This window comes from Danio aesculapii, chromosome 11 (genome assembly GCF_903798145.1).
Source record: "Danio aesculapii chromosome 11, fDanAes4.1, whole genome shotgun sequence".
NCBI lineage: Eukaryota > Metazoa > Chordata > Actinopteri > Cypriniformes > Danionidae > Danio > Danio aesculapii.
In genome coordinates this window covers 26,566,028-26,592,293 of record NC_079445.1, presented here as the reverse complement: position 1 = coordinate 26,592,293, position 26,266 = coordinate 26,566,028, and the positions used below count along the sequence as shown (strand labels likewise).

The 26,266-nt window shown below is 36.6% G+C and overlaps 1 protein-coding gene across 1 annotated transcript; it reads left to right on the top strand.

Annotated features, from left to right (window-relative positions):
- The first annotated feature begins 312 nt into the window (after positions 1-312).
- prdm2b (PR domain containing 2, with ZNF domain b) lies at positions 313-22,248 on the top strand. The gene is given in 33 exon segments (XM_056468847.1): positions 313-427; positions 907-1,010; positions 5,934-6,086; positions 10,282-10,408; positions 12,909-13,022; positions 17,409-17,512; positions 17,514-17,555; positions 17,557-17,611; positions 17,614-17,721; positions 17,724-17,809; positions 17,811-17,867; positions 17,869-18,121; positions 18,124-18,200; positions 18,202-18,475; positions 18,478-18,632; positions 18,634-18,841; positions 18,844-18,930; positions 18,933-19,208; positions 19,211-19,272; positions 19,274-19,343; positions 19,346-19,405; positions 19,408-19,520; positions 19,522-19,581; positions 19,583-19,615; positions 19,617-19,670; positions 19,672-19,838; positions 19,840-20,120; positions 20,123-20,898; positions 20,900-21,098; positions 21,101-21,136; positions 21,139-21,528; positions 21,531-22,108; positions 22,204-22,248. Coding segments are annotated over 33 exon segments (5,319 nt in total).
- Positions 22,249-26,266: the final 4,018 nt, after the last annotated feature.

Sequence of the window (26,266 nt, the reverse complement as noted above, 5' to 3'; positions counted from 1 at the left end):
TAAAGTTTGGAAACACTTGAGAGGGAGTAAATATTCATTTTTGGAGGAACTATCCTTTTAAATAGTTTTGTCAAATTTCATCTAATTATTTTTTGGTATATAAACTACTGCTCATGTACATCCTAGTCTTCTGTAAAACATGAAAAACATCTATGATAGTTATCATTTTCGCATCATTTTTGCTCAGCAGCAAATAAAACAGGACACCTTCTTTTACTGTTTAGATGTTGAAAACCCCTTTACATCTTTAATTTATATACTTATATATAAATCTCATTGTAAAAATATAAATCCCTCTTTTTTTAGGCTGTAATGGCTTTGCCTCAAGGAGCATATGAAACCCTGGACGACATCCCAGCCCATGTGTGGAAGGGGCTGCCAAACAGCATGAAGCTGGAGCCGTCAGCTGTCAACCCCAATCGCATTGGTGAGGAACGGCAGGCTTGAGAACTGCTAAATGATTCTGTTAATGAGAAAACATGTTTTTTTATTGCAGCATTTCTTTTAACTCTGCTGTCCCAAATATTTGACTTTAAACACAATCAGCCATTTCAAGTATTTGCACAATCGACTTTTTGACAATTGACTGGTTTGTCCGGTCAACATTGAGAAGCCAGAGAATGCTAAACAAGGAGCAGCAAACAACATAACTGCAGTCTTATTTTGTTTGCTGTTTGAAATAGAGAATGCGCATTACGCCGTGGCGGTGCCCTAGAAATATGCGGATAAATGTTTAATATCCAATGCTCCAAAAAATTGCTCTGCGAGAGAGTCTCTAGAGATCTTAAAGTGGCTCGTTCTCAATCCTGATTCATACTCAAAAATCTGATGTACTGAAATGACACACACAAAAAAAAGTTTGTTCCAGTGTTTCCTCATAGGATTTTTCTGCATGTGTCTCTACAGGTGTCTGGGCATCTAGATTAATACCGAAAGGCAAACGATTTGGACCATTTGTAGGCGAACGAAAGAAGAGGTCTCAAGTGACGAGCAATGTTTACATGTGGGAGGTGTGTATCAGATTTTGTGTAGAAAACGGTTTTAGTTCTGTCAGAAGTATTATACAGTGATTAAAATACAGCTTAAAGGGATAGTTCACCCAAAAATACAAATTCTGTAATCATTTACACATTTTCCACTCCCAAACCTGTTTGAACACAAAAGAGGAAATTTTGAAGAATGTTGTAAACCTGTACATTTTCATTTTTGGCTGAACGATCCCTTAAAAGAGCCCCTATTTTGCATTATAAAAAGTCATTTTGGTTTTGGGGTCTCCAACAACAATCTGATATGCATGCAAGGTCAAAAAACACTTTCATTGTCTTAAAGTATGCATTTAATTTTACCCAATTATCCCAAACACTCCCATATGATTCGTTCAGCGATTCATTTGTTCCCCAAACCCCTCCTTAGCGCGAAGCCAATCTGCGCTGATTGGACTGATTGGATTTGACACAGTCTGTTGCGATTGGTCGACTGCATTCAGTGCGAGACAGAGAGAAATGCCCACCACGGCTATGAAGTAGCACACAGAGTATGAGAGAGCCCAATGCAGTTAAACACCAGCATATTACACTACTCTTAAACCTAAACCCAAGTAATGACAATGTATTAATCCACACAGTGGCAAAAGTTGAACCATTTTAAAAATTGACCGCGCTGTGCGTGTATGAACAGCTGATGGCCATAGCAACAAAAAACAGCAGAGGATCAAAAGTTTAGAAACGCATTTAAATCAGTAAAGGAAGACGCATGCGGCACGTTTTCAACGTGGTTTTGGACACGATATGTAAATAGCCCCATAAAGGTTTAACCTGAGAGATACAGTACAAGCACTGATCTGTGACAAGTGATTACAAGCCATGCAGGGCGATTACAACTTATAACACAACACAATTAAAACGAGGCAACAATTTTATTTACACTTACATGTTATTATCCTGAGGAAGAAGAAGCTGGTCCATACGAACTGTAACAGTTACTGACAATGTCCCTGTCAAAGTCTGACAAAGTCCCATACATAATAGTCTCTGCTGCTCCTTCCTTTAATAGCAAACGGCCGGTGAATCCCGCGTTGCAGGGTAGGTTATTGTATCAAAAAACTGAAAAATGACAGGAGCAAAGACAGCACTAGGTTGCCTATACTGTGGTGTTGTTTTTAAAATAAACTTTAAGCCTTTATTCCCGCAACCGAATCTCCATCTTTCAGTGATCGTCATCTTCGTGTCGTGATTAGTCCCATGATCCCCTGCACTCTGCTAGTGTTTGAATGGAAAGCGCGTTCTTGTTTCACTGGATCCGGTACTACGTATTTGGTGATCTGTATTGACCATATCGACGTCGACGCGTTCAAGCAAAAGATCCGAATCCAACTCCATTCATTCATTCGACTCTGAGTCAACTATTTAGTTAAACTATTTATAGCTTTAAACGCGGTGGACTTTTAGAGTTACACCTAAACTGGATGCCTTCATTCACTTAGTGCTGTGTTACACAATGCCTGGAAGGTCATTTTCAAAAACCCATAGTAGGGGCTCTTTAATATAAATTCTACCTTTCCAAAGAGTTTGCGATCAGTAGGACTTTGTTGCTTTCTTTGGCTGCATTTGTTTGATCAAGAAATTGTAAAAACAGCTACTTCAGTCTTTAGGATTTCACCATCTTTGTGATTTTTATTTTCATATATACTGATGTACTGCACAAGAAACATTTCTTATTGTCTGTTTTTTGTGGATAATGTGGCATTGTTTTTATGATATAAAGATAAATAAAAACTTCCAAAGGCCAGAACTGCTCTGAAACAATCTTTAATAACATTATAAATGTATTTGGTCACTTTTTAATTGGTTTAATGCAGCCTTGCTGAAAAAAAAAAACAATCAAACAAAATCTTACTGGTCAAGATGTAGGTGACTTACTTAGCAGAACACACAAAAAAAATATTTTAGCTGAAACTGTGGTCCTTGGTGATTTATAAAATGCAAATCAATGATTACTGTTACTTTGAGAGTCAGAAAAACATGGATTATTCAAAAATGACCTGATAATGCTTTGATTCTAATGAAATCAAATGATCAGTTCATAAGATTTACACACATATCCTCTTTGTTGTAAATAGGCATGGTCAGTATAATATTCTGGCAGTATGATAACTTTGTATAAAACTATCAGAGCATCATGGTATTGTGATCACCTCTCTAAAATATGTTCTTTTTAAATGTCTGGATATTTAACATACATTTTGGAACAGTAAACACGAAAGGCTAAATAATTAAAATTAATAATTGATTGTATCTGAAATCACTCTATAGTGCACTATTGTTGGGAGTATTTCTAGTGGTTTCCGAAACCATATGAAATGCCCTAAATCAATCCCACAATGCACCGCAATAACGAGTCTACAACCCATGTACACTCAACAGCTAGGGAATACCCATAATGCACAATGAGAGTTTGTGCCGAATGAATTTCCCCGTCTGACCACATGATGCCATCTAAAGCACAATCCTATCAGTGTATAGTTTAAATCTAAAATATTATTTAATTAATGTTGGCAACACGGTGGCTCAGTGGTTGGCACTGTTGCCTCACAGCAAGAAGGTCGCTGGCTCGAGTCCCAGCTGGGTCAGTTTCTGTGTGGAGTTTGCATGTTCTCCCATGTTCGTGTGGGTGTCCTCCGGGGGCTCCGGTTTCCCCCACAGTACAAAGACATGCGCTATAGGTGAATTAATTAAACTAAATTGCCCATAGTGTATGAGTTTGTATGGATGTTTCCCTGTACTGGGTTGCAGCAAAAGTTTTAAATAACTATCACAGGGTCTGACCAAAAAGTTGAAAATTGAATCCGTATTATCAACCAGTAAAACATAAACGGCATCCCTTCAGCACATTCAAGTCTCGAATTCACCAACTCGTTTCATTCACTTCAAGTGGACTGTATTAGTGGACTAATGTAGGGAACCGTAAATGAGGCTATAGGGGCGATTTCAGATACAGCAATAGACTGCTGTCTTCATTAGTTTCAAAAACACAGATTTCTTTATAACTTAACGGTATTTTTGGAGATCTTTTTTTTTTCTTTTTTTAAAGTAAGCCACTGAAGTGTTCAGGTCCAGAGCATGCTTTAATGTAGGTGCACAAGCAATTTGTTTTTCAAATTAGCTTTTGATGTGGATGGTCCTTTGCTGCTGGAGATACTGTTGCCCTAAAAATAGTCTTTGACAGCGTATTAATATATAGATATACCACAGGAACAGTATAACAGAAAATTTTAGCTGGTTTAAAACCGTGACTTTTGCTGTAAACCTTAAAACCCTTTATCGTCCCATGTTGTAAACCACATGTGAGTTTTTACCCTTATGTCATTTTGCAACAAATCTACCACCATTTAGCTTTATAAGTCCTCAAAGTATTGTCCGCAGTCATGCCCATAGATGCCAATATAGATCACGTGGTTCTGGTGATGGCGGAATTCAGATGGAGGGCAGGAAGTAAAAAACTGAATGGGAGACATAGAGGAAAGTCAGTGTTTTTGCCATATATATCCTATTTCAAAGGTGATATAAATAAAAAAATTAGCCACATATGTTGGGCATAATCCTTATATCATAAAGAGGATTGTTGTACTGAACTAAAATATATTTGCCTGTAATTGAAGTGGTACATACTGTATAATTATGTTACATGAGAAATAATATAGCAAATACTAGTGTTTGGAAGCATACTATAGATAATCACTTGAAGTAAGCTGTCGTAGTAATTAAATTGTTACTGTGGTACAACACAATGAATAAACAAATTATTCAATATAGGCTTCAGTTTTCTACACTATATCACAGTGCAGCACAGTTTGCGATAATGTTACAATATTTATTACAGTTTATCAGTTTACTGTGCTTCAGTATTCTGTAGCATTCATTAACAAATAATTATACACATACACTTTACTATGTGATTCAAAAACATGTTTATTATAAATTACTGTAGTTTTCCCCATGCGGATATCTTTTAGACATCACGACATAACAGATGAAAGCATACAAAAGAGTTTACGCATAGTCTACAATATTATTTGTTTATTTTTGTAAGGGGGAAAAGAGCTCCACAATAATAACTGTCTAATTTTGACGCAAGGGTCGCGTTTCTTTTTTGTTCTGTCAATGAACTTACCATCAACAAACATTCATCGCTGCTGCGCATCTCAATGCTCACGTTATTGTTATTTATTCTGCCGAAACGCCAGTAAAGACATGGATTATTGCAAAACAAGATGGAGATTTCATTGCAGCGATTACATGGCAGGGTACTTTATTTATATTCTCCTGGATTTTGTAGAAGTGTAGTGGTGTTTGTATCTGATTTTTATATAACACATTAACATATTCATGTTAATTCACACATAGTTAGGCCTGTATATAATCTGTATTGGTGCGGTCAAACGAATTATCGTGTTCAAAAAAAGCTTGTACACATGAATGTATTGAATAATTGTTCATTACATGCCACCGTTGCAGCCAGTTTCTTGAACTTTCTCTCAAACGTTTTTGCTCATAAAGGGGAAGTCTATAAAAGCTGTTTGGCGTTTCTTATTTTGGCCAATTTTTAAACTATTATAAGCAACATAAAACTGAAATATTTTGATGTTCTGGTAGCGATTCCTATGTAGAAGAATCAGTTCCTGCCTTCATCTGAATTTCGCGTGTCATCAATGAAATCATGTGAAAACAACCTATTAATTTTGTTTTGCTTAATATGCTGTATGCTTTTTACTTTTCAATCATTGTTGACTTGGCTTTTCTGAATCACCAAGGTTCTTATGTAAGAAAAAAGGTGACCTACTGTACAACTAGGATGGCCTGAGGATGAGCAAATTAAAGCAGTTTTAAGTTGAACTATCCCTTTAATTAGATGCGTATTGTTTTTACTGTCATTAGGTGTATTTTCCAGCCTGGGGGTGGATGTGTGTAGATGCCACAGATCCAATGAAAGGAAACTGGTTGCGGTATGTGAACTGGGCTCGATCTTCTCAAGAGCAAAACCTCTTTCCACTGGAGATCAATCGAGCTATTTACTACAAAGTGTTAAGGGTAAGTTATCATTTAATTAAAGCACAATGAATGAAACTTTTAGGGGGTAACTTAACCTTTTGTAATTTAAGGTTTCTATACAAAGAGCCCCTAAAATATGATTTCCTTTCGTGGGACACTCACCCTAAAATGTTAAAACAGCTGTACTTTGGTTCAAAGTTTGGGGTTAAAAGATGTAAGTTGAAAGTAGAATGTGAGCAGTGTTGGGGAAAGTTACTTTTGAAAGTGATACATTACACTATTGAGTTACTCCCCCCAAAAAGTAACTAGTTGTATTTATTTTTTTATTGTAAGTAATGCGTTATGTTACTTTTGAGTTACTTTTTGTGTTACTTTTTCTGACCTCGCTGAGGCTCGATCTGTTTCATAAGCATAATCAGTTTTTTCTTTGTTTTTTTAATGGAGGGCCTCTGCAATTAACAATTTTATTATGAATTTTATTTATAAACTAATTTCGAGAGGATCACATGCTTATCACGGCTGATCCCGCATTAGCGAAATCATGATTCCCCAATCAGATGATTCTTAAGTCACAATAGCTCAGGGCTCTCTAGTGGGACAGCATGCCAAATACGCTTTATAATCAATCATCAGATAAGGGTGAATTCTTGAAACACTGTATAACCTTCATTTACTTAAAAAAAAAAAACAGATTAATGTAGGACAATGTTATCTTCGGAGCACTTCCTGAATCCAGAGTTCTACATGCCGTATATACAGATGAATGAAAGTTTAAAGCTACTTGTCTTATTAAAGAGTAAAATCACTGTCCATTCAGATAATCCTCTTTTCCTTTCCTTCCGTGTGTTCAAAATAATGAGATTATTTCTATTGCAGAAATGTAAGGCTCTGCCATCTTCATTTCTGTGTGTTCCTTCATTTTCTCATTGCATGCGGGATTCAGCGTGACTACAGTCATTTTAATTCAGCAATTTATTTTTTAAAAGTGAATTAACTAAACTAAAAAGTAACTTGCATTACATTAAAAAAAAAGTAACTCAAATATTATAACTTAATATTTAAAAGTAATGTGTTACTTTCCTCGTTACTTAGAAAATAATATTATTACGTAACTAAAATTATTATTAGATGAAATTATTATGTACTTGTAATGCTTTACCCCAACACTGAATATGACAGTAGAGACTTTTACAGTAGTAGTTTTTTTTTTAAGTTTTTAAATATATTTTTGTTGAACATTTTTGGTGCAAAAACATTAATTTGAGTTTTTTGAGTTCTGACCCCCACATGGAAAATAAACATAAAATAATAATAATAGTAAAAGAAATAACATTGTAATTAAATAAACAACAAATAAATAATAATAATAAAAATAATGACAAAAAAACAACAGCAACAAAATATATATATATATCACAATATTACATTGCACAAAGGCATATTACATTTCTTTTGTCCAGGCTGAGTCTAACAGACAAGCTTTTAGTCTTAGAGACTTAAATGTTCCTAGATAATCAAAGAAAGGGTCCCAGGTCCGACAAAATAGAAAAGGTTTATTCTTCATAGCTGTGAAGAAAGCCTCAAGTGGGATTATGCTGAAGACTGCAAGCAGCCATTGATTTAAACTGGGCGGTTCTTCATTAATCCACTTTACAAGGATACATTTCCGAGCAAAGTAAATCAAAATATGTAGTAGGTCTCTGTTCCGAAAATGGGTATATCATCATTGAGGCCCAATAAGCAAGTCTTTGCTCCCAGTCGAAATGTACATTTAAAGATGGCGTCGAGCTGCAGTCTAATATAAGTCCCAAAACTGCTGTATAAAAGGACAACTCCACATGCAATGATAGAAGGTTCCAATGTCTAATTTACATTTCACACACAGCTCAGGCAGACCTGAATTCATTTTATGTCTGACCTCAGGTGTAATAAACAGTCTATGTAAAAAAATTTAATTGTCTTTCCCAAGCAGAAATTGAGGCTAACACACCAAGAGGGTTGCTACATAGATCCAACCACGAATCATTGTCAATTACACTACCCAGATCAGCTTCCCATTTACACTTAAGTGAAGTCAAGGTTCTCAGTTTTAATATTACAAAGGGTGTTATAGACACGCCATGTGATACATTTGACCTGCTTATCAATGGCAAGAAGTGATTCTCAGTAGTAGTTTTATATAAATGCACTTTATAGTCAACAAATAAATATGAAACTGTTATCATGGTTTTCACAAAAACAGTTTCTTCTGACTGATCTTGTGACACTGCAGACTGGAGTAATGATGCTGATAGTTCCGCTTCGTCACCTCAGGATTAAATTACAATTTCAAATATTTAGAATAAAACATTGCTTCCCTACCTTGTAATTGGATCCTTTTAATCCTTAAATATTGATCACATTTAAGTCTACTTGTTGATTTATTCCTTACTTCAAAAATCAAATAAATGCAGCCGTTGTAGGGATAATAGACTCTTTTATAAACAAATTTTGGAATAATTTGTATTATCATATTATGAATGCACCAAAGCAAACTTATTTTAAAGTTAGCAGATTTTGTAACACTGCTCATGCCACATTTCCAGTACAGTCTGTCACTGTAACTATATATATATATATATATATATAAATATATAAATCATTTTTATAGCTTTCTTATTAGTCGATCCTGAAATCAACTTTCTATAATTCTTTAACGAAGACCACAAAGGCAGGTTTACTATTTGAAAATTTACATTTGTGAATGTAAAATTTGCTTAAGAAAATAATTCAGTGTATTAAAAAAACATTATTTTCTTTTGTGGGGTTCGAGTTAAAATACCCAAATATAATCATTTTCACTTGTATAGAAAATTCTGGTAGAATCTTCACCTTAACAACAACAAAAAAAAAAAACTATATTATTCCAAAAGTTCTGAATGTAATGACATGACCAAAACAAATGTATCACCGTTTCGTCAGCACTCACACAAAAAGAACAACTCAAGTCAGTGTCAATCACTGTAACAATATCCATTAACAGTGTCCAATACTTGCCTAATGTGCCTGTGTTTAGGTTTATTTAGGCTTTCAAATTGAATTGGATCTTGATCTCTCTTCCAACAACAAAAATTGAGCAAAGTTCCTTTTATTGACATTTTAATAAGTTGGTTATGGAAATTATGGTCCGAAACAGTAATGTGGATATACTGTGTACAGTATAAAATGAAAAAACCCATAATTCAGAAAATATAAAAAAAAACTGTGAAATTCAGTTGCATCAGCTTTCCTAGTTTACAATAATTAATTAATTAATTAATTAATAATAATAATAATAATGATAATAATAATAACTGAAGTAAATCAGTACAAATAGCTAATTCTGGTGCAAGAAAGGAGTATTAAACATGTAAACAATTTTAATTCCTGATAAAATTAAGCTTTCAAGACATTATTGTGATTTGTACTAAAAAACTATCTAATTTACTATCAATTTTTCATAATAAGAATGTAAGATTATAATTAAATACTAATTTCATGATGAGGCATTAATCTTTAAAAGAAACAATATGTATGGGACAAACAAAGATAGATTATACTGATTGTTGTGTTCCTTACATGTATGCACATTAAGCTTCTATATTATAGCATTTCGGAATATTCATATTAACATATAATAACAGTAATTAATAATAATAATAATAAAAACAGAAGTATAAATTTTTATTTGTTTAAGCATTTGTGTTGCAAGAAAGAATAATTAAAGATTTAAATCATTTTAGTTATTGTGATTTATAGTACAAAAAAATTCACAGATATATGAATTTGAATTCTCAAATATAATAAACATGTAATTACATTAAACTTAAATGCTAATTTTATGATGAGGCGTGATTCTTTAAAAGTAGTAATATATCTGGGACAAACAAAGATAGATAATACTGATAGCTGTGTTCCTTACATGTATGTAACAATAAACTTCTTTAATATATGATTTCTGAATATGCAAATTAACATTGCTTTCCTCTTTGAAATGTATTCCGTCTACACGTACGGAAGTTGACAGATAAGAAAATCATCTTTGACATAATGCAAAATGTTATAAAATTATTCTCTGGACTACCTCATTCTGCACCCTAGTTTGTTATGAGGGTCTCTTCCTAAATGCCTGACAGAGCGTCAAGGCCTAGATAGTGTTTCATCCTATGGCATGCCAAAAAGCTCGCCACTGATTGGTTCATCTGCTCCATGTCAGCCAATCGGCCCGGACGAAGAACTTCTCGTGTGGTACAATGGGGAAGACAATCCTGAGATAGCAGCTGCATTAGAGGAAGAAAGGACTAGCAACCTGAACAAGAAGAGTTCACCTAGAGCAAAGCGAGGTAATTTAAAAACTCCGCCTTGCATTGCTGCTTAATGGCTTATTTTTCCTCTATTAATATCTAAGTCGTGTCTGAATACATGTGTTTATTCTGTTTGGACGCGTTCGCAGTCGCTAGCTTGAGTTAGCATGTTAGCCAACTGGCTGTTCGCTTGTTTTATACTAATATATTTAGGTAGGCGAATTGAATATGTTGTTTTGTTGTATACAACTTTGTTAAATACAAAACGACGAGGGACGGAGTCAAAGTGAGGCGAAGTATGCCGTGCTGTTCCTCATGTTGATGGACGGGGCTGTTAGCCGCCTTGCAGACTCCGACTTCATTCCAGTGTCTTAAAATCTCGTCAGTTCCTCACCCAGAGAACATTTTGAGCACCAGGGACACGTCCGAGTGCTCACATTAGGACGTTTAAACGCGCCTATGATGCCCAAACATGCCATCTAGATGGTCTGCTCACTAGGTTTGGAGACACAACCCACGTCTGACAGAGATGACCTTCCAGACCCTCCTCGCAAAGAGACCTAAATGAGCTATAAAGTAAACTGAGAGTTTCAAATCAGAAATAACGAGAGTCTGGCTTATTTATTTACCAACAGAGCAGTTTTTTGTTTGTCACACGTCGCTGTGTTATTACGTTTTTTGTTGCGTTATAAACGTTTTGGGAATATGTTTAGCTATTAAACATTTCATGCATAAATATTTTAAATAGTGTAGCTGTTTTGGACTTTTTATTAGTGAATGGAAAAGATAAATAGATAGATGGCCGACCTAAACTTGCTGTCAAGAGAAGAAAAGGGTATTTAAAGGAGTTAAATGGTTGTTTGACTTTCACCTTTCCAATGACAGCAGAGTTAAATGCATGATGTTTTAAGTGAACTTACTTATTTTTTAGATTATTAAGTTGACAAAAACTGGAGACAAGTAGTTGTCTTTTAAATATTTAACATTGTGACATCCAAATTTTTGCTTTCGCATTGTTTAAAAAACAAAATAAGGATTGTACTTTTTCTTTTCTTATGTGATTTTGCACTCAGCCTAGCTTGAATCAAACCTTAATAATTGTAGACATTTATGTCAGTCATCTTTTTGGGTGTTAGTAACATTGTCATTATATTTGTGCACTAGTGCATTATCTGAAGTATGGTCAGATGATGTTCTGTAAGTGTGTAGGCATCATTTGCAGTTGTCTCTGCATTGAAATATGTAGTCCATATGTAATTTTGTTTGAAAACATTAACACTTGTGTTTCATAAAATGTATTAGACTAACATTTGAGGACCGAGTAGAATGTGGATATGTGGACTGATTGTTCAACAAAGTATGATCACATGACCAAGTTAGTAGCATGTGTCTGTTTTATGAATTGGGTTTTGTAAAAGATGCTCCCAAATGACCTTGTCACAAGGACAGCAGCTGATAGCTGCTTTCTTAGGCTTACTGAGACAATATCTGTCACTGCTTGTTTCAATTTATCTGTTAAAGCATATAGCTAATATTTAAAAATGAATGAAAGGGATAATCCACACCAAAATGAATGTGCAGTCATCATTCACTGACAGTTTAAACCTCTGAATTTTAAGGGATGTTTGTTTTTTCCCTCATTCAATACCAATTTTAGCTATTTAAATTTATAAATCTAAAATAAATAAATTAAAATTAAATCTATAAATTTCTATTCTATACCATTCTAATCTATTTTACTAATGCTTTGCTTCTTAGACTTTACACACATGAAACTTGTCTATAGCACTTGTTCACTGCTGCTCTTATAGTTGTGTAAATTGCTTCCTTGTCCTCATTTGTAAGTCGCTTTGGATAAAAGCGTCTGCTAAATGACTAAATGTAAATGTAAATGATAAATATATTTCAGAGATTGAATCTTTTGAGTGAATTACCCCTTTAAAGTACTACAATGACCTGTTATTCAGTTACAAGTAAGGTCCACTAGCATTTAGCATGCAATAAGTGTTGTGGATTTGATATACTTTTACATAAGTCATGCACAGTGCTGCTGTGTTACGGAGTAGTCAGTCTGGTTTTGTGGTGATGTTTGCTGGCTTATGTAGAAAATAAGGTCATGGCATACTTGGTTTAGGTCTTGCAGGTGTAATGTACCAGATGTTCTTGCAAAACTTGGTGTGTTTTACAGTTTTTCATTGTTTGAATTGTTGTTTTTGGGTGCACTTCATTTTAAGGTGTCATTGTTAGTGTAAATATTCATGCAACTACTGAGTAACATTAACCTATTACATGTAATTAGGTTTAGTCTTAGTTGCATGTAATTATGTATAATTAATTGTAATTACTATAGTATGTATGTGGAATATGTGTAACAAGGACACCTTTTTCCTTAATTTTGAAAGAAATATTATTGTTATTGTTAATTTTTGACAGCCATAATAGGAAAATTAAACCTATATTAATAGCTGTTTTGGCTTTAGCTAGTCTTGAAAGTTAGCTCATTTTTAAACACTAAAAATAGATTTGTTTCTCCCTAAAGCAAGGAGGAAGCTGTCTGAAAAATCCAGGGAGACTGATTTGGGTGGGTTCTGTGAACCGAAGAAATTGAGCGCCTCTGAACCCTCAATAACAGAGATGCGGGACTCAGAGGAAGGTAGGATATGTTCTTCATCAGTCTCTGGCAGGGATTTGACTGTGCACAAGTATGTTTTTCTCAATCAAAACATATTTTAATAAATTTCAGTTAATTGCTAGCAGCAGGCCTGCAACTAACAATTATTTTGACAATATGTGTGTCATTAGTTCTTTATTGTAATAAAAAAACTCATACTACATTATCATTTTAATAATCATTTTTAAGGGGTTACAGTGTGCATAACAGAAATATGTGAACAAGTACAGACATTAAAAGTAGCATATAGGACATCTAAGTAATGATAAGTTCACAAAAATGTGGACCATTCAGGGTTCTACGCTAAGGATTGGCCCAATCGGTTTTCACTGGCCCCACCAAAAAAGAAGTTAATAGCTATTTCTTAGCCACATATTTTAAATAATGTGTCAAAAGTATAATTGTATACATACACTTTTTATTCAACATATATATATATATATATATATATATATATATATATATATATATATATATATATATATATATATGTATATGTATATGTATATGTAAATGTAAAAAAAATCTGTTATTTTCCGTTTTTTTTATTTTTTGGGGAAAAAAACATAAAATAACAGACTGTATATTACAGAAGTTTACCGGAAATTTAAATTCAAGGAAATTTCGATAATTGGATGTCTGTTATTTTACGGTAAATGTCTGTAATTTAAGTGCCTTTATTTTCCGGCACCCCAGCTGCCGGAAAAAAAAAAGGAAAATAACGGATTTTTTTTTACAGTGTATATATTATAAGTTAAAATGTGCACTGTTTTTGACACACACAGACATATAAATTAGAGAAGTCAGACTTTCATACATGGCCTCATTTCAGTTGTCAAGTTTTGTAAAAATCTATCTATTGAATTATGAACGTTGGCTAGAATTATGCATTATAGCGTTATATGCATTATAGAGAGAAATAACAGATGAACCAGTGTTGTGCCAAGAAATCCACCCCTGCTGTAAATTGCACCCCCTCTGAAATGTGCATATATTAACTTTTTTTTTTTATTAATAATAAAGTTATGACAACTCATGACAGTGACTGAGGTGAGTTTCATGAATGGAACCTTTATCTTACAGAAGATAAATATTTAAATAAATAGATTTAATTTAATTACAATACTGATTAGGTTAATTAAAGTGAATTGTTTAATGTGTGGTTTAGTTGAAAACTGCAACAATTTTATGTTTTTCGTTTGTTTAAAACCCACCAAAATGCCTAATTTTAGAAACAGGCTCATTGCATCAGTCTAGACTACAGTCAATATTTTTATTTTTCATTTATTTGTAAACCTAGTTTTAAAATGTATTTCACTTGTTCTTGCTTGATCCATCAAAGTAATAATCATATTAGCCTATGTTTTAATCAATTATTTGACTTTTATTAAAATGTAGACTAAGAATGTTAATGAAAGTCTATGAAGAGGTTGCGTGCATTTTACCGCAGGGGTGCATTTCTCGTCACAACACCGGGACTGCCGTCAGACCATGAAGCAGATCAATGTTGATCTTTCTTTCGAGGTGTCAGTGCAGAAATAAAGAAAACAATAGGCCTAATACAAAATATTGTAAGATTAAAATTATCAGGTGGTAACTTCGGTCAATTTTCCTAACGGATAAACAGCACTAGGTAATATTTCAGCATGCTTTTACTTTCGTATTAGACATGAAACGGACATTTGCCGGCAGTGTTGCCAACTTAGCAATTTTGTTGCTAGATTTAGCAACTTTTCATACTACCCTAGCAACCTTTTTCAAAAAGGACCTAGCAACAATTTTAGCAATTTTTAACATTCATTTGCCTACTTTTAGCAATTTTTAAAAAGTGACCCAAAAGAGCAGTGGCTGCAGGCTTCACTCAACACACACATATCACATTCAAGGTACATTGTTAGCTCAGATTGTTTTTATAACTGTTAATTTACTGATATTTATTAACATGTATAATTGTTGGTAATTTAGGTAGCAATAAATTCCAGTAGTGCTAAAAATGTTGTCACTTTCACAAATGTGTTAATTTCACAAGTTAAAGAGTAAGTACACAAGCTGTGATTGTTTAAAACTATGTAACTGTCCATCATCAGTGTTATATTTAAAAATTACAAATTCTTATCAAAAAGTGTTTGTATTTTACAAATAGTCAACTATATTTTTCCTACTAATCTAAATGGACATATTTCAAATAATGTTTTTGCTAAGATGGCCAGTCAATTTGAGAAAACAATTATTTTGTATAATACATAAAGCTGTAGTTTTGAGTCGCAATTACGCAATGACGTCATCACACAAAGTAATATGTTAATAAGAACCTATTTATTGTGCGTCTGGATGTTATTTTTTAATATGATATAATACACAGTGCCTAAGAGAGTCTGGACATGACGGGCTTACGCTTGTCAGATACTACGTGGTGACGTCACTGATATGCAAATTAGTGCGTGACATCATCTGGCAACATTTAACTACATTTCGGGTAGGCTTTAGCTACTTTAAATTGGAAATAGTTGGCAACACTGTTTGCCGGTAGAAATGACATCCCGCCCTGCTCATAATTCTCTCTTCATATGTCTATTACACAACCATAATACACTGTGATATAGCCTGGTATGTTAGTTCGTTGGATCGTTTTGTTTTCTCACTACGATCGATCCGCTCAATCGAGCCGAGACCATCTCATTTATGCGATCTCGGACCAATTGATTTGGTGCGGATGCCGTGCGATTGCAGGATTCACATATGCCAGACAAACCATGCTTACTGGGTAAACAAGATCGCTTCCGAAACAAAGGTCTGGGTGTGAAAGCACCCTGTATTTGCACGCAATTGACAAACAGTCGCAGTCAAATTAAAATTTAGTGACAAGGCAGGGCCAGTAATTCTGTATACTCTCCTTATTGTCGAGCCCTGCCATTAGAGAATTAAAGTTACATATTTCATTAGATTACATGTTTCAAACATCAATACATAAAGTGTTGGTGTCAACTATTATGCACGCCTTTTAGAAATTTAAATATGTAAGTACAAGTAAAAAATCATTACAGTTAAAAATAACACTCGCATAATAATATCAAATAACATTTATAATCAACTTAAATTATAGCATAGGCTGTTTGTGAAGCCATTTGGTAATGAAATAATGATTTTATATATGATTTGATTGTTGCTTTTAATAAAAAGCTGAAGTCTAAAATGTGTGCATTATAGCTGACACACAGATGAACACTTTATACTGTCATTCTCCTAATAAAGAGCTTTTATGTTTGTCTAATCCATAACGTTGCAACTATCAAACTTCATGGATAATTTGGTCGACCTCTAATTGTATTTTATTTCTCTGTTATTTATTTACAAGTCAATATATAAGGTTAGAACCACAAATTAAAGTTATGCAATGGATAAGCATGTCTTTAACACATTTTAAATATACACTTTATATTCACCTTATTCTCCACGTACGAGTGGGCACAGCCATTTGAATCATTTTGGCTCAAGACTTCCGGTCTCATTCACTTCCATTTATTTTTAGAGGTTAAAAACAGCTTGTTATGCTGCTTAATTTTACAAACGGACATTTTCTCATTATAGTACTCTACTTTGTCTGTATAGTCATGCAAACACTTGTTTGTAGAGCAAGTAGTTTGACCGTTTTCTGCCGTTTATTATTCCTAGTCATTTCTCCCACAGGCGACTGAATCGGAACTATTAAAACAATCGCAAAAACGACCGCACTTCCGCATTGAAGAATAAGGTCAAAAGGATTGTAGTTTTTTGGGGGAAACGTATTGTTCATACGCACTCTTTTAAAAATTTTTTTATTATTTTATTTTTTTTAGATGTCTTTTGTCCAGTGGAATTTTTTTTCCCCAGTTTTGTAAATATTATTCAGTTGTTGGTTTTGTGTATATTCAATTCAATTCAATTCACCTTTATTTGTATAGCGTTTATACAATGTAGATTGTGTCAAAGGCAGCTTCACATAAAGGTCACAGTAAATAGGAACAGTGTAGTTAAGTTTGTAGTGTTTAAGTTCAGTTCAGTTTAGCTCAGTTCAGTGTGGTTTAATAATCACTACTGAGAGTCCAAATATTGAAGAGCAAATCCAACGATGCGCAGCTCTACAGATCCTGAACCATGCAAGCCAGTGGCGACAGCGGAGAGGGAAAAAAAACTTCACTAAAGGCGGAAGTGAAGAAAAAAAAACCTTGAGAGAAACCAGGCTATAGCACATGCCTTAGTAATCAATAAAAATTATTATCCATTGAATGGATTACTTTCAGCCCTAGCTAATTTATTTGTTAAGAGTTGTTACAAAACTGTACTTGATAGTATTTAAATAAATAACATTTCTTTTTCTTTTAAATTCAGGGCTTAATGGTGAGGAAGGACCATCTTCACCTTCTGAGTTACAAGAGGAGAATGCAGTTTCCCAGGCATTGTCTACAGAAAATGAAAACCCTGTCCAGTCTCATGGCAACAGAGATGAACCGGTGGGAAGGACTGGATAAGGAAAACCACAGAGGCTGATGGACAACTGCAGCAGCCACAGTTAAATCAGAGCCCACAGCACCCTCTGAGGCAGAATCAGTTGAGGGGAATGAAAAGTCTCTCCTGCCATCGCATTCAGGCAGCCCTGCGGAAGAAAGCTCAGAGAGTCCACTATGTGATACAGACTGCATATCTTCTTAATGAACCCCGAGTTAGAGGCAGAGGGGGATTTTGAGGATGACCCCCAGGGAGAAACATACCCCTGTCAGCACTGCGAGCTGTCATTTCTCTACCAAACAGGGCCTGGAGCGTCACACTCATATTCACACTACTTCAAACCCATCAAACTCATACGTTTAAGTGCCGATACTGTGCCAAGCCCTTTGGCTCTCAGGTAGGCAGGCGCAGACATGAACGTCGACATGAAAATGGGAGTAAACTTTAAATAGGCCTGGGTCACTCAGCCGGCACATCATTTCTCCCCAGTCCCACGGTGGCTAATGACTCTGCTACCTCTGGCAGTGTGTCTTCACCAAGCCATTCAGTCGTTATGAGCTCACAGAATGGTCCACTTCAGCAGACCTCTGAGAGTTTGAAAAAGAGCCTGGTGCTGAATCTGATCGACCTTTTATAGTAGATGAGAATGGGGAGTCAAAAGAACTTCATCCTTGCAAAATACTGTAACAAGGCTTTCGGCACACACACCAACATGCGCAGACACCAGCGCAGAATCCATGAGCGGCATCTAATGCCAAAGGTGTTCGCCGAAAAGGTTATGCTCCTTCAGGAGAGTTCAACCCAACAGCATCAGCATGAACAAGGGCAGACCGTTTCACTCCAGGAAGAGTCACCAAGTGCAGTCCACCACCTATCTATGTGGCCCAGTGTGGAGACGGAGGATGAGGGAGAAAGGGAGGACTGCATGGTTGATATCTCCAACAATATTTCTGAAATCTGAGCCATTACATTGATGGAAAGATTCCATCTACAAGCACAGTGAGCAACTGTGAGGTCATCGAAGTTGATTCAAACACAGCAGCATTGTTTGGTCTTGATACTCTGATTCTAAGTCCAAAACAAATTGGTCATGCTCTTAAAGTTGAAAACACGGACATGTCCAGCAAAAGAAGTTACGTGCGTCACTCAGGCAGCTCAGAGAAGACGAACTGCTACACCACCTCTGCTGCCTGGAGTAAAAGTGGAGGCAGAAACTGCCTCGTCGTCTTCCTCCCTCTCCTCTCCTTCCTCTCAGTCCTCTTTGCTAGTAGGAAACATTTTCTCCCAGTCAACTGAAACATTAGCTTTTCCAAAGGAGAAACAGTTTATCTGTCTCCAAAATTGAAACAACTCCTACAAGCCCCGGACGGTCAGAAACCAGCCATTGGTCTAATTACAGACAGTAGATGACCACCCCACTTTCTGTAACTTCACTGCCTGCTGTCCAGGGTAAGTTTAAAAGAAGAACTGCCTCCCCTCCCACAACTTCACAGAATAGCCCACCACAAAGAAATGACAACACAAACTCCGCAACTGGGGTTTGTCTGAAGGTGCCAAAAATGGAAAGCGTGACAAATTCTTGGACTTTGCCCAGCAAAGATCATGGGGACACAGAGATTTTGACAGGAAAAGACTGGTCTCCCTCAAGAAGTGGTGGGAATTCTTGCAATCAGCAGCCGCTTGACCTTCAAATTCCTTTAGTAAACGAGACGATAGCATAAGCAGAGGGTCTGGAGAGGCTGTGCTTTGACTTGAGTATGAGCCGTAAAAGTCCTGTTGACCATGAAGTAAAGACAGGCTCATCAACACTACCGCCACATGTAAAAGGAAGAAACCCAATACTAGCATTTTAGAGAAAGTGTTAATGAATGAGTATGCTGGGCTAACTCACCTGGAGAAGAAGAATCCAACACTGTTGGAAGCCCTGATGCTTTTTCATCATCCGAGAGTGCCACCTGTGTTGCCCCTTCGAGTCCTGGGTCAGGATCAGAACGCCCTTCCTTGTGAATCAACCTCTCCTCCCTCCCTGACCCTTATGACTATCAATCCGTCCTCCGCCCTCTTCATCTAGTATAGCGTCATCTACCCCACCCTCCTCCAGTCTTACCCACTATCCCATCTCCACCACCTTTATCATCAAAGCATTTTTCAGTTGTCGGATGCCTTAACACCTTCCCCTTTTCCAGTGTTGTCCCCTAAAATGTCTCCCAAGGCTGTTGATAGTTTAGAAGATGTTTCAGATTCATCTGCTTTAACAGAACCATGCCATGATGCATTAATTTCCATTGTTAGTGAATCAAACCAAATGCTGAGCAGTAGACCCTGTAAATTCTCCTCTGCCTCAGGATGCAAAAAGACATTGTACAGCAGATTCATCTTCAAAGTCGGAAACACTACTTGAGGGCTCAACCCATGATTCTAAGCCTCAGTTTTTAAAAACTGCAGACCAAGCAGGTTCTTCTCACCTGGAGTGGGATACTTCCTCTGAAAGCAACCAAAGCCATTCCTGTGAAGGAACTCTCCCTCAAGACCTCAATAATAAAACAGAAGGCAGACAAAAATCAAAGTCTCCCCTTTCTACAGTACAATCAACTCCTAAAAGGAATCTTCACCCCCGAACTTTCTCAGCAAATTGCATTCGCCACAGAGGAGCTCAGAGGTTGATGACAACTTAATTGTGGAGGATATAAGAAAAAAAGAGGAGATGGTAGGTGTAACTGCAAATGGGGCTGACGTTTCACCTGGAACCTCAGTTAGAAGTTCTGATGAAGTTGACACTGCAGAGCGGGAGACTTTTGTCAAAAGTTTTGTTTGCAACGTCTGTAAAGAGCCATTCCGCTCCATCAAAGACCTTACTGGTCATATAATAAAGCATGCATCAGAGTGGCCTTTTAAGTGTGAGTTTTGCGTGCAGTTATTTGGTAATGCCACTGCTCTTCTCGAACACCGCTCATCTCTCCATGGGGTGGGAAGAATTTATGTTTGCTCTATTTGCTCAAAGGAGTTTGCCTTCCTCTGCAATCTTCAGCAACATCAAAGTGACCTACATCCAAGTCAGAGTTGCACTCACACTGCCGTTGAAAATGGAAAGCTCAGACCTCAGAACTACACAAATCCAGCTTGTGCAAATATAGAGAAAGATGCTGTTCTTGACTCAAATGCTGGAGCTCCCTCTGAGAATTCTTCTGAGGAGCATAACATTGACACTAATAAGGTGGATGAAGAGGAAGATGGACATGAAGACCCTACAGAAGAGCTATACACTACAATAAAGATTATGGCATCTGAGGCTGGCAAACCAAAAGGTCCAGATGTCCGGCTTGGCATTAATCAGCACTACCCAAGTTTCAAGCCTCCACCTTTCCCATATCACAAACCGATCACCAGATGTTTCAGTTGCCTCTGCCACTAATTTTACAACACACAATATCCCCCAAACATTTAGCACTGCAATCCGCTGTACCAAATGTGGAAACAGCTTTGACAACATGCCTGAGCTACACAAACACATATTAGTTTGTGCTAATGCTAGTGATAAGAGACGCTATACCCCTAAGAAGAATCCCATTCCTCTTAGCAGGTTGTCAAACAATCACCTAATGGTATTTCTCCAACGGAGCTTCGACTGGGCAGAATGCCTTCCGCAGAATGGGTCAACCAAAAAGGCTTAACTTTAACCAAGATATAACATCCAAAGTCAAGTTATCAGCCCTAAATAAGAAGAAAAATCAGCTTGTCCAGAAAGCCATATCACAGAAGAACAAATTAGCAGCTTCTGGAAAGAAACCGACAGCCCGGGTAAAGGAAGAGGAGACTCGTGAGGTCCATGCATGTCCATACTGTAGTCGAGAGTTCACATACCCAGCCAGTCTTACAAAACATATTGCTTGCAGCTGCCCGCAAAGACCTGTTGCCAAGAAATTGAAAAAAGGTGCACTGACACCTCAAGACAAAAACAGAAGTCTCCGAAGTCGAGCTACTGACTCTGAAGTCAAACAAGAGGCAGTTCTGGATCAAGCGCACCGTCCTTGGGGAAAACCAGAGCCCGAACCTCTGAGCCAGTTGAGAATGAAGCTCCAGCAGCAAATAAAGGCAAAGAACCTCAGGTACGTACAAAGAGGCCAGCCTCAAATGTAGTCAACACTGCCCCACAAATTAAGAAAGGCAAAAAAAGCAATGAGCCATTGACTTTCATAACTCCTGCTGTTACTGATGACTCTTCAACACGACCACCATCTAAAATGCAACGTGGATTTAAGGAGGTGGTGGTCAAGAAGGAGGTTGTTGACAAGAAAGAGGTAGTTGTTAAGAAGGAGGTTGTTGACAAAAAAGAGGCAGCTGTCAAGAAGGAGGTTGTTGACAAAAAAGAGACAGCTGTCAAGAAGGAGGTTGTTGATAAAAAAGAAGCAGCTGTCAAGAAGGAGGTTGTTGTGAAAATGGCACAGTCTAAGAAGGAGGAACGTTTTTCAGCAAGGATGCGGGAGAGGAAAGGTGGGCCGGTGACACGGAGTGTACAGATGTCTAGTGCTCCTTCAGAAGTAAAGAACGAAGACCTCTCAATCAATGAACCAGGGCAGTCTGAGGTATTTCATTGTTAGCATTAATATATCGTTTTTTCGTTTACATTTTTATAGTTTCAGTGTTTGATTCTAATTTTTTTCTGTTCTGCTTATTGCAGGGAGTCTCTTCTGAAGTTAGTCAGGTAGAACTCCACATTCTCTAAAGCATTTCTTTAGTCAATGACTGGAAGGGGAACTTTCAACTAAATTGGATTAACCTGATTACAGCCTGAATGTTCGGGGGACCAGGAGAATTCTTCCTGCTTATGTTTTTGCATCGGCCATGGAAGTATCTTCTCAGTGCACTTTTATTAATAAGCCTTTGGATGTCTCGTCCCCCAAAACAGACTGAAGAAAATAAATGAATCTCTATCATGCGTAACATTACTTGATTTATAAATATTGACCTTTTGATTTTAAGGTATTGCAAAAGGCAATCATTCAGCAGTTATCCTTTCTTAGACCCTGTTTAATGCGTAAGGTTTTTGGATCCAGTTGTCTCCTGATGCATGTGCTTCTGTATACAGAATTATTGGACTTATCTTCTCCATGTCTGTACTCCGTTTGGACCCGCTCCTCTTTTACTGAGAAAAATTATTTGAAGAGTATATATGTATATTTAAGTAAATGTTATCCTCCACAGGGAATGTTTATCATAATCTAAGAGGCTTTTTTTTGTTTTTACTTTTGTTGTTCGATGTTTATTTTGACATAGTAATGAATTGAGCTGTTTGATACAGTCAGGGTGAGCAGGAGAGAAAAAACGTTTGCTGTATGTAAAGTGTTTGATCTTCACCTGAACCAGCCAAAACCCATAAGCCATTTTCTTTTCTCTGTTCCTTTGTAAATTACAGCAGGGCTGCTGACTATTAAAATCACACTAAAATTTCAACTGGGAATGACGAATGTCTTCTGCACTTGCATGGAAAAGAATTAAAAGTTGTAAGTGCCATTATTAAACCCAAATTATGTAACTGCATATTGGTGATCTGGTCAATCAGGTTGCTTGTTTCTATGAATAGCACTTTCTTGGGCTAATTTGCCTTTTATGGATATCTCAAAGTTTGAGGTGATTTACAATATGTGATGACACCTGCTTGAAAACTGTATAAAATCAGCATTTATTTTCACTGGTGTATTATACGCATGTATGTCAAAGCCAGAGGCAACCTCGGGAATTTGCTTCCTGTCTATTAAGACCTCCTTCAAGTCGCATAATAGTATAATTACTCGTTATTGCCGTGACGCCATCATGAGCACTCGGTTTCTTTGGTAACCAAGAATTACGTAAATGTTTTTGTCGTTTCTCATTTTTATAAATGGATAGGTCCTCTGCTTTAATAGAACATCAACTGGACTTAAACGGTTAGTGGTCTACCTCCTGGCAAGCTTTGAACTGATGCGTTTTTCTGCCTTTGGACAGTGTAATCCCTCTCACTCCCATGCCTGTCTCTACCGTGTCATTTCCACTTTACAAACCTGGACAATGAGGACAGGGATCTGCACAAGATCTGAACGCTTGAAAATGTTTTTTAAGCAAGGAACTTGAAATGATGTTTCTTTTCTTACGGAATTTCCATCTTGCAGTATGTCTTTGTCCTGCATTGATATATTTTTGGGAATGAAATGTTGACTGTGTTTTGTGATTATGAATAATAACCTTCACAAATGTAAAATGCATTGTTCTAATTGATATATTAAACCGTTTTTTTTTCCAATGTACATTGGATTTTAGCTTTAGTTGACTTTAGTTGATACTTCAGAATGTATCCAGAAATAAGACCGCAGTTTATAGGCTGGATGGTATGTACATCATCTGAATTAGTGGTTTTTACTTCACAACAATTGAGTTTATCCTAGGCATGGGCCGGTGTACTATTCTGACAGTATGATAACCTTGGATAAAAATATTACGTTTTTACACTATTGTGATTACTGCTCTAAAATATATTCTTTTTAATGTCTGGGTGAAAAAAACTAACTTTTTTTTCCTTTGAACACAATATATTTTATTTGAGAAACATTTAAACAATTTGTCACAGTAAACATGTCAGGCTTCTGCTGTCTTCATAGTTTCTAAAACCAGATTTCTTTACAACTTAACTGGCATTTTTGGATATCTTTTAGCTGGAGATACTGTTGTCCTAAAAAAACAAACCAAAAAAGTATAAAAAAAATTACATATTACTAGAGGATCGGTGTAGCAGAAAAAAAATTGGTGGTTTTAAAACCTTGACTTTTCCAAACCGCGGTACCCTTGAAAAACTGTTATCGTCCCATGCCTAGTGTTTATCTCGTGATTGTGACCCCTCCATTTTCGCTCAGCCTGCACTCGCACTGCACTTTGCATTCCGAACCTGAGCATGCTTACGTCATCGATGATGCGACTGTTCAGTTTAACAGGAAGAGAAGCGCTCTACCTCAACACCATGGAGATTGCTTTAGTTATATTGTTTTGTATTATTTTTAGTCGTTTGGGATGCAGTGACATGCAGTCAAGTGCATTGCCGAACAGATCCACCACCTTTGAGGCTCATAAATTATCATGAAAGTCATCGTGCTGGAGGTATTAGGAGGTTTGTTGAAGGTGTAGCTGATGTGCAGTGAGGGTTTTGCGTCTATTATAAACTATGACAGTTTGCGTTCATTGAAAAGAATGATTAATAAATCCATATGAAACGCTTTGCACTCACACTACAAGTGTATTGCACCAAAGCCCAACCGACCATGCTCTGGCACACCTTTTCCAACTGAACCACTCCCGGGCCTGATTCGGAGCACTCAGACTTGTCAAACGAACCAAGAAAAGTGTCTGGGCACAGTTCGAATAGCATAGTGTGAATGCACCCTAAATACTAATATATAGCTGCAAGTTCTTGTCCAACCATCTTGCTTGCCAATATTCAAATGAAGAATTGAATTCCTGAGTGCAGACTTGTTCTGTGTACACAGGATAGATCTTCATGTAGTAGGGCGAGCACATCTTGTTTATGTTTCCCTCATGCCACACTGCTGTTTTATATGGTTTCTCCATGGGCCAGTGCTGTAGTTTACGGCTTCTCCATGCTGTGCATTGGAGAGAAGAGGCGCATGATGCTATGCTTAGCTTGACAGGATGAAATATTGTCGCACTTAATCCTGATTGCTGTGCAAGGTGGCATAGCCCTAGTCATAAAAATGCAGCCCCATGCAGCTTCCAAGTTGGTCGATGCAGTACATTAAGATGAGGGAAGTGAAGCTGGGATACGGATATGGATGTCAGACTAGAGCAGAATTTTTACTTTCTTCTCCTAGATCATTTTACTAGTCCTTGTCCCATCTAGCTCGTCCACTAAACCAACCAATTTGGAATTCCTGAGTTCTGAATTCAATTCCAGAGCGGAAGCTAATTATTGAAGTTTGATTAAATATTACCAAGAGAATTTCTTTCTGTGAGCTAACTTGCACATTAATAGATCACCTTAAGAACAACAGTGTGCACAACAAACTGAGTAGTCTCAATTTAATTATCCTCTTGATTGTCTCATACAGGATAATCAACTCTTAATTAAAGGTTGGGGTTGTGAAGGAATTTCAGAAGAGCAAGATTTAGATTTTGAGCTTTTTGGATGTATGGGCAAACTCTGTCCTGGAGGGCTGGTGTCCTGCAGAGATTTTGCTCCAACCCTAATCAAAAACACACCTGTATCTTTCTAGTGATCTGATTACCCAGCAAACAATTTTGTGTTCAATAGACATCTAATAGACATCTAATGTCGACAGCGTGACTAAAACAAGGCTAAACTTAGGCTGTCAGTGAAAATCTAATAGACATCTAAGAACACCCCAAAACTAGACTAGTCATCAAATAGACAGATTAGAGTTTATATGTGCAGTCATTCATTTTTGTTTATTTGTTGACTAGTCTATTTTTTTCCTATTCTTAGACGTCTATTAGATTTTCACTGACAGCCCAAATTTAGCCTTGTTTTAGCCAAGACGACTATATTTAGACGTCTATTAGACATCTTTTAAAAACAAAAAATGCTTGCTGGGTAGCTTGTTTAGATGTGTTTGATTATGTTTGAAGCAAAACTGAAGTGATTGGGTTTACCCATGCCTTAAGAGTGTGACATGGCAGACTGAACATGTAGATCAGTGTTTCTTAACCACATTCCTGGAGGACCACCATTTTTCATGTCT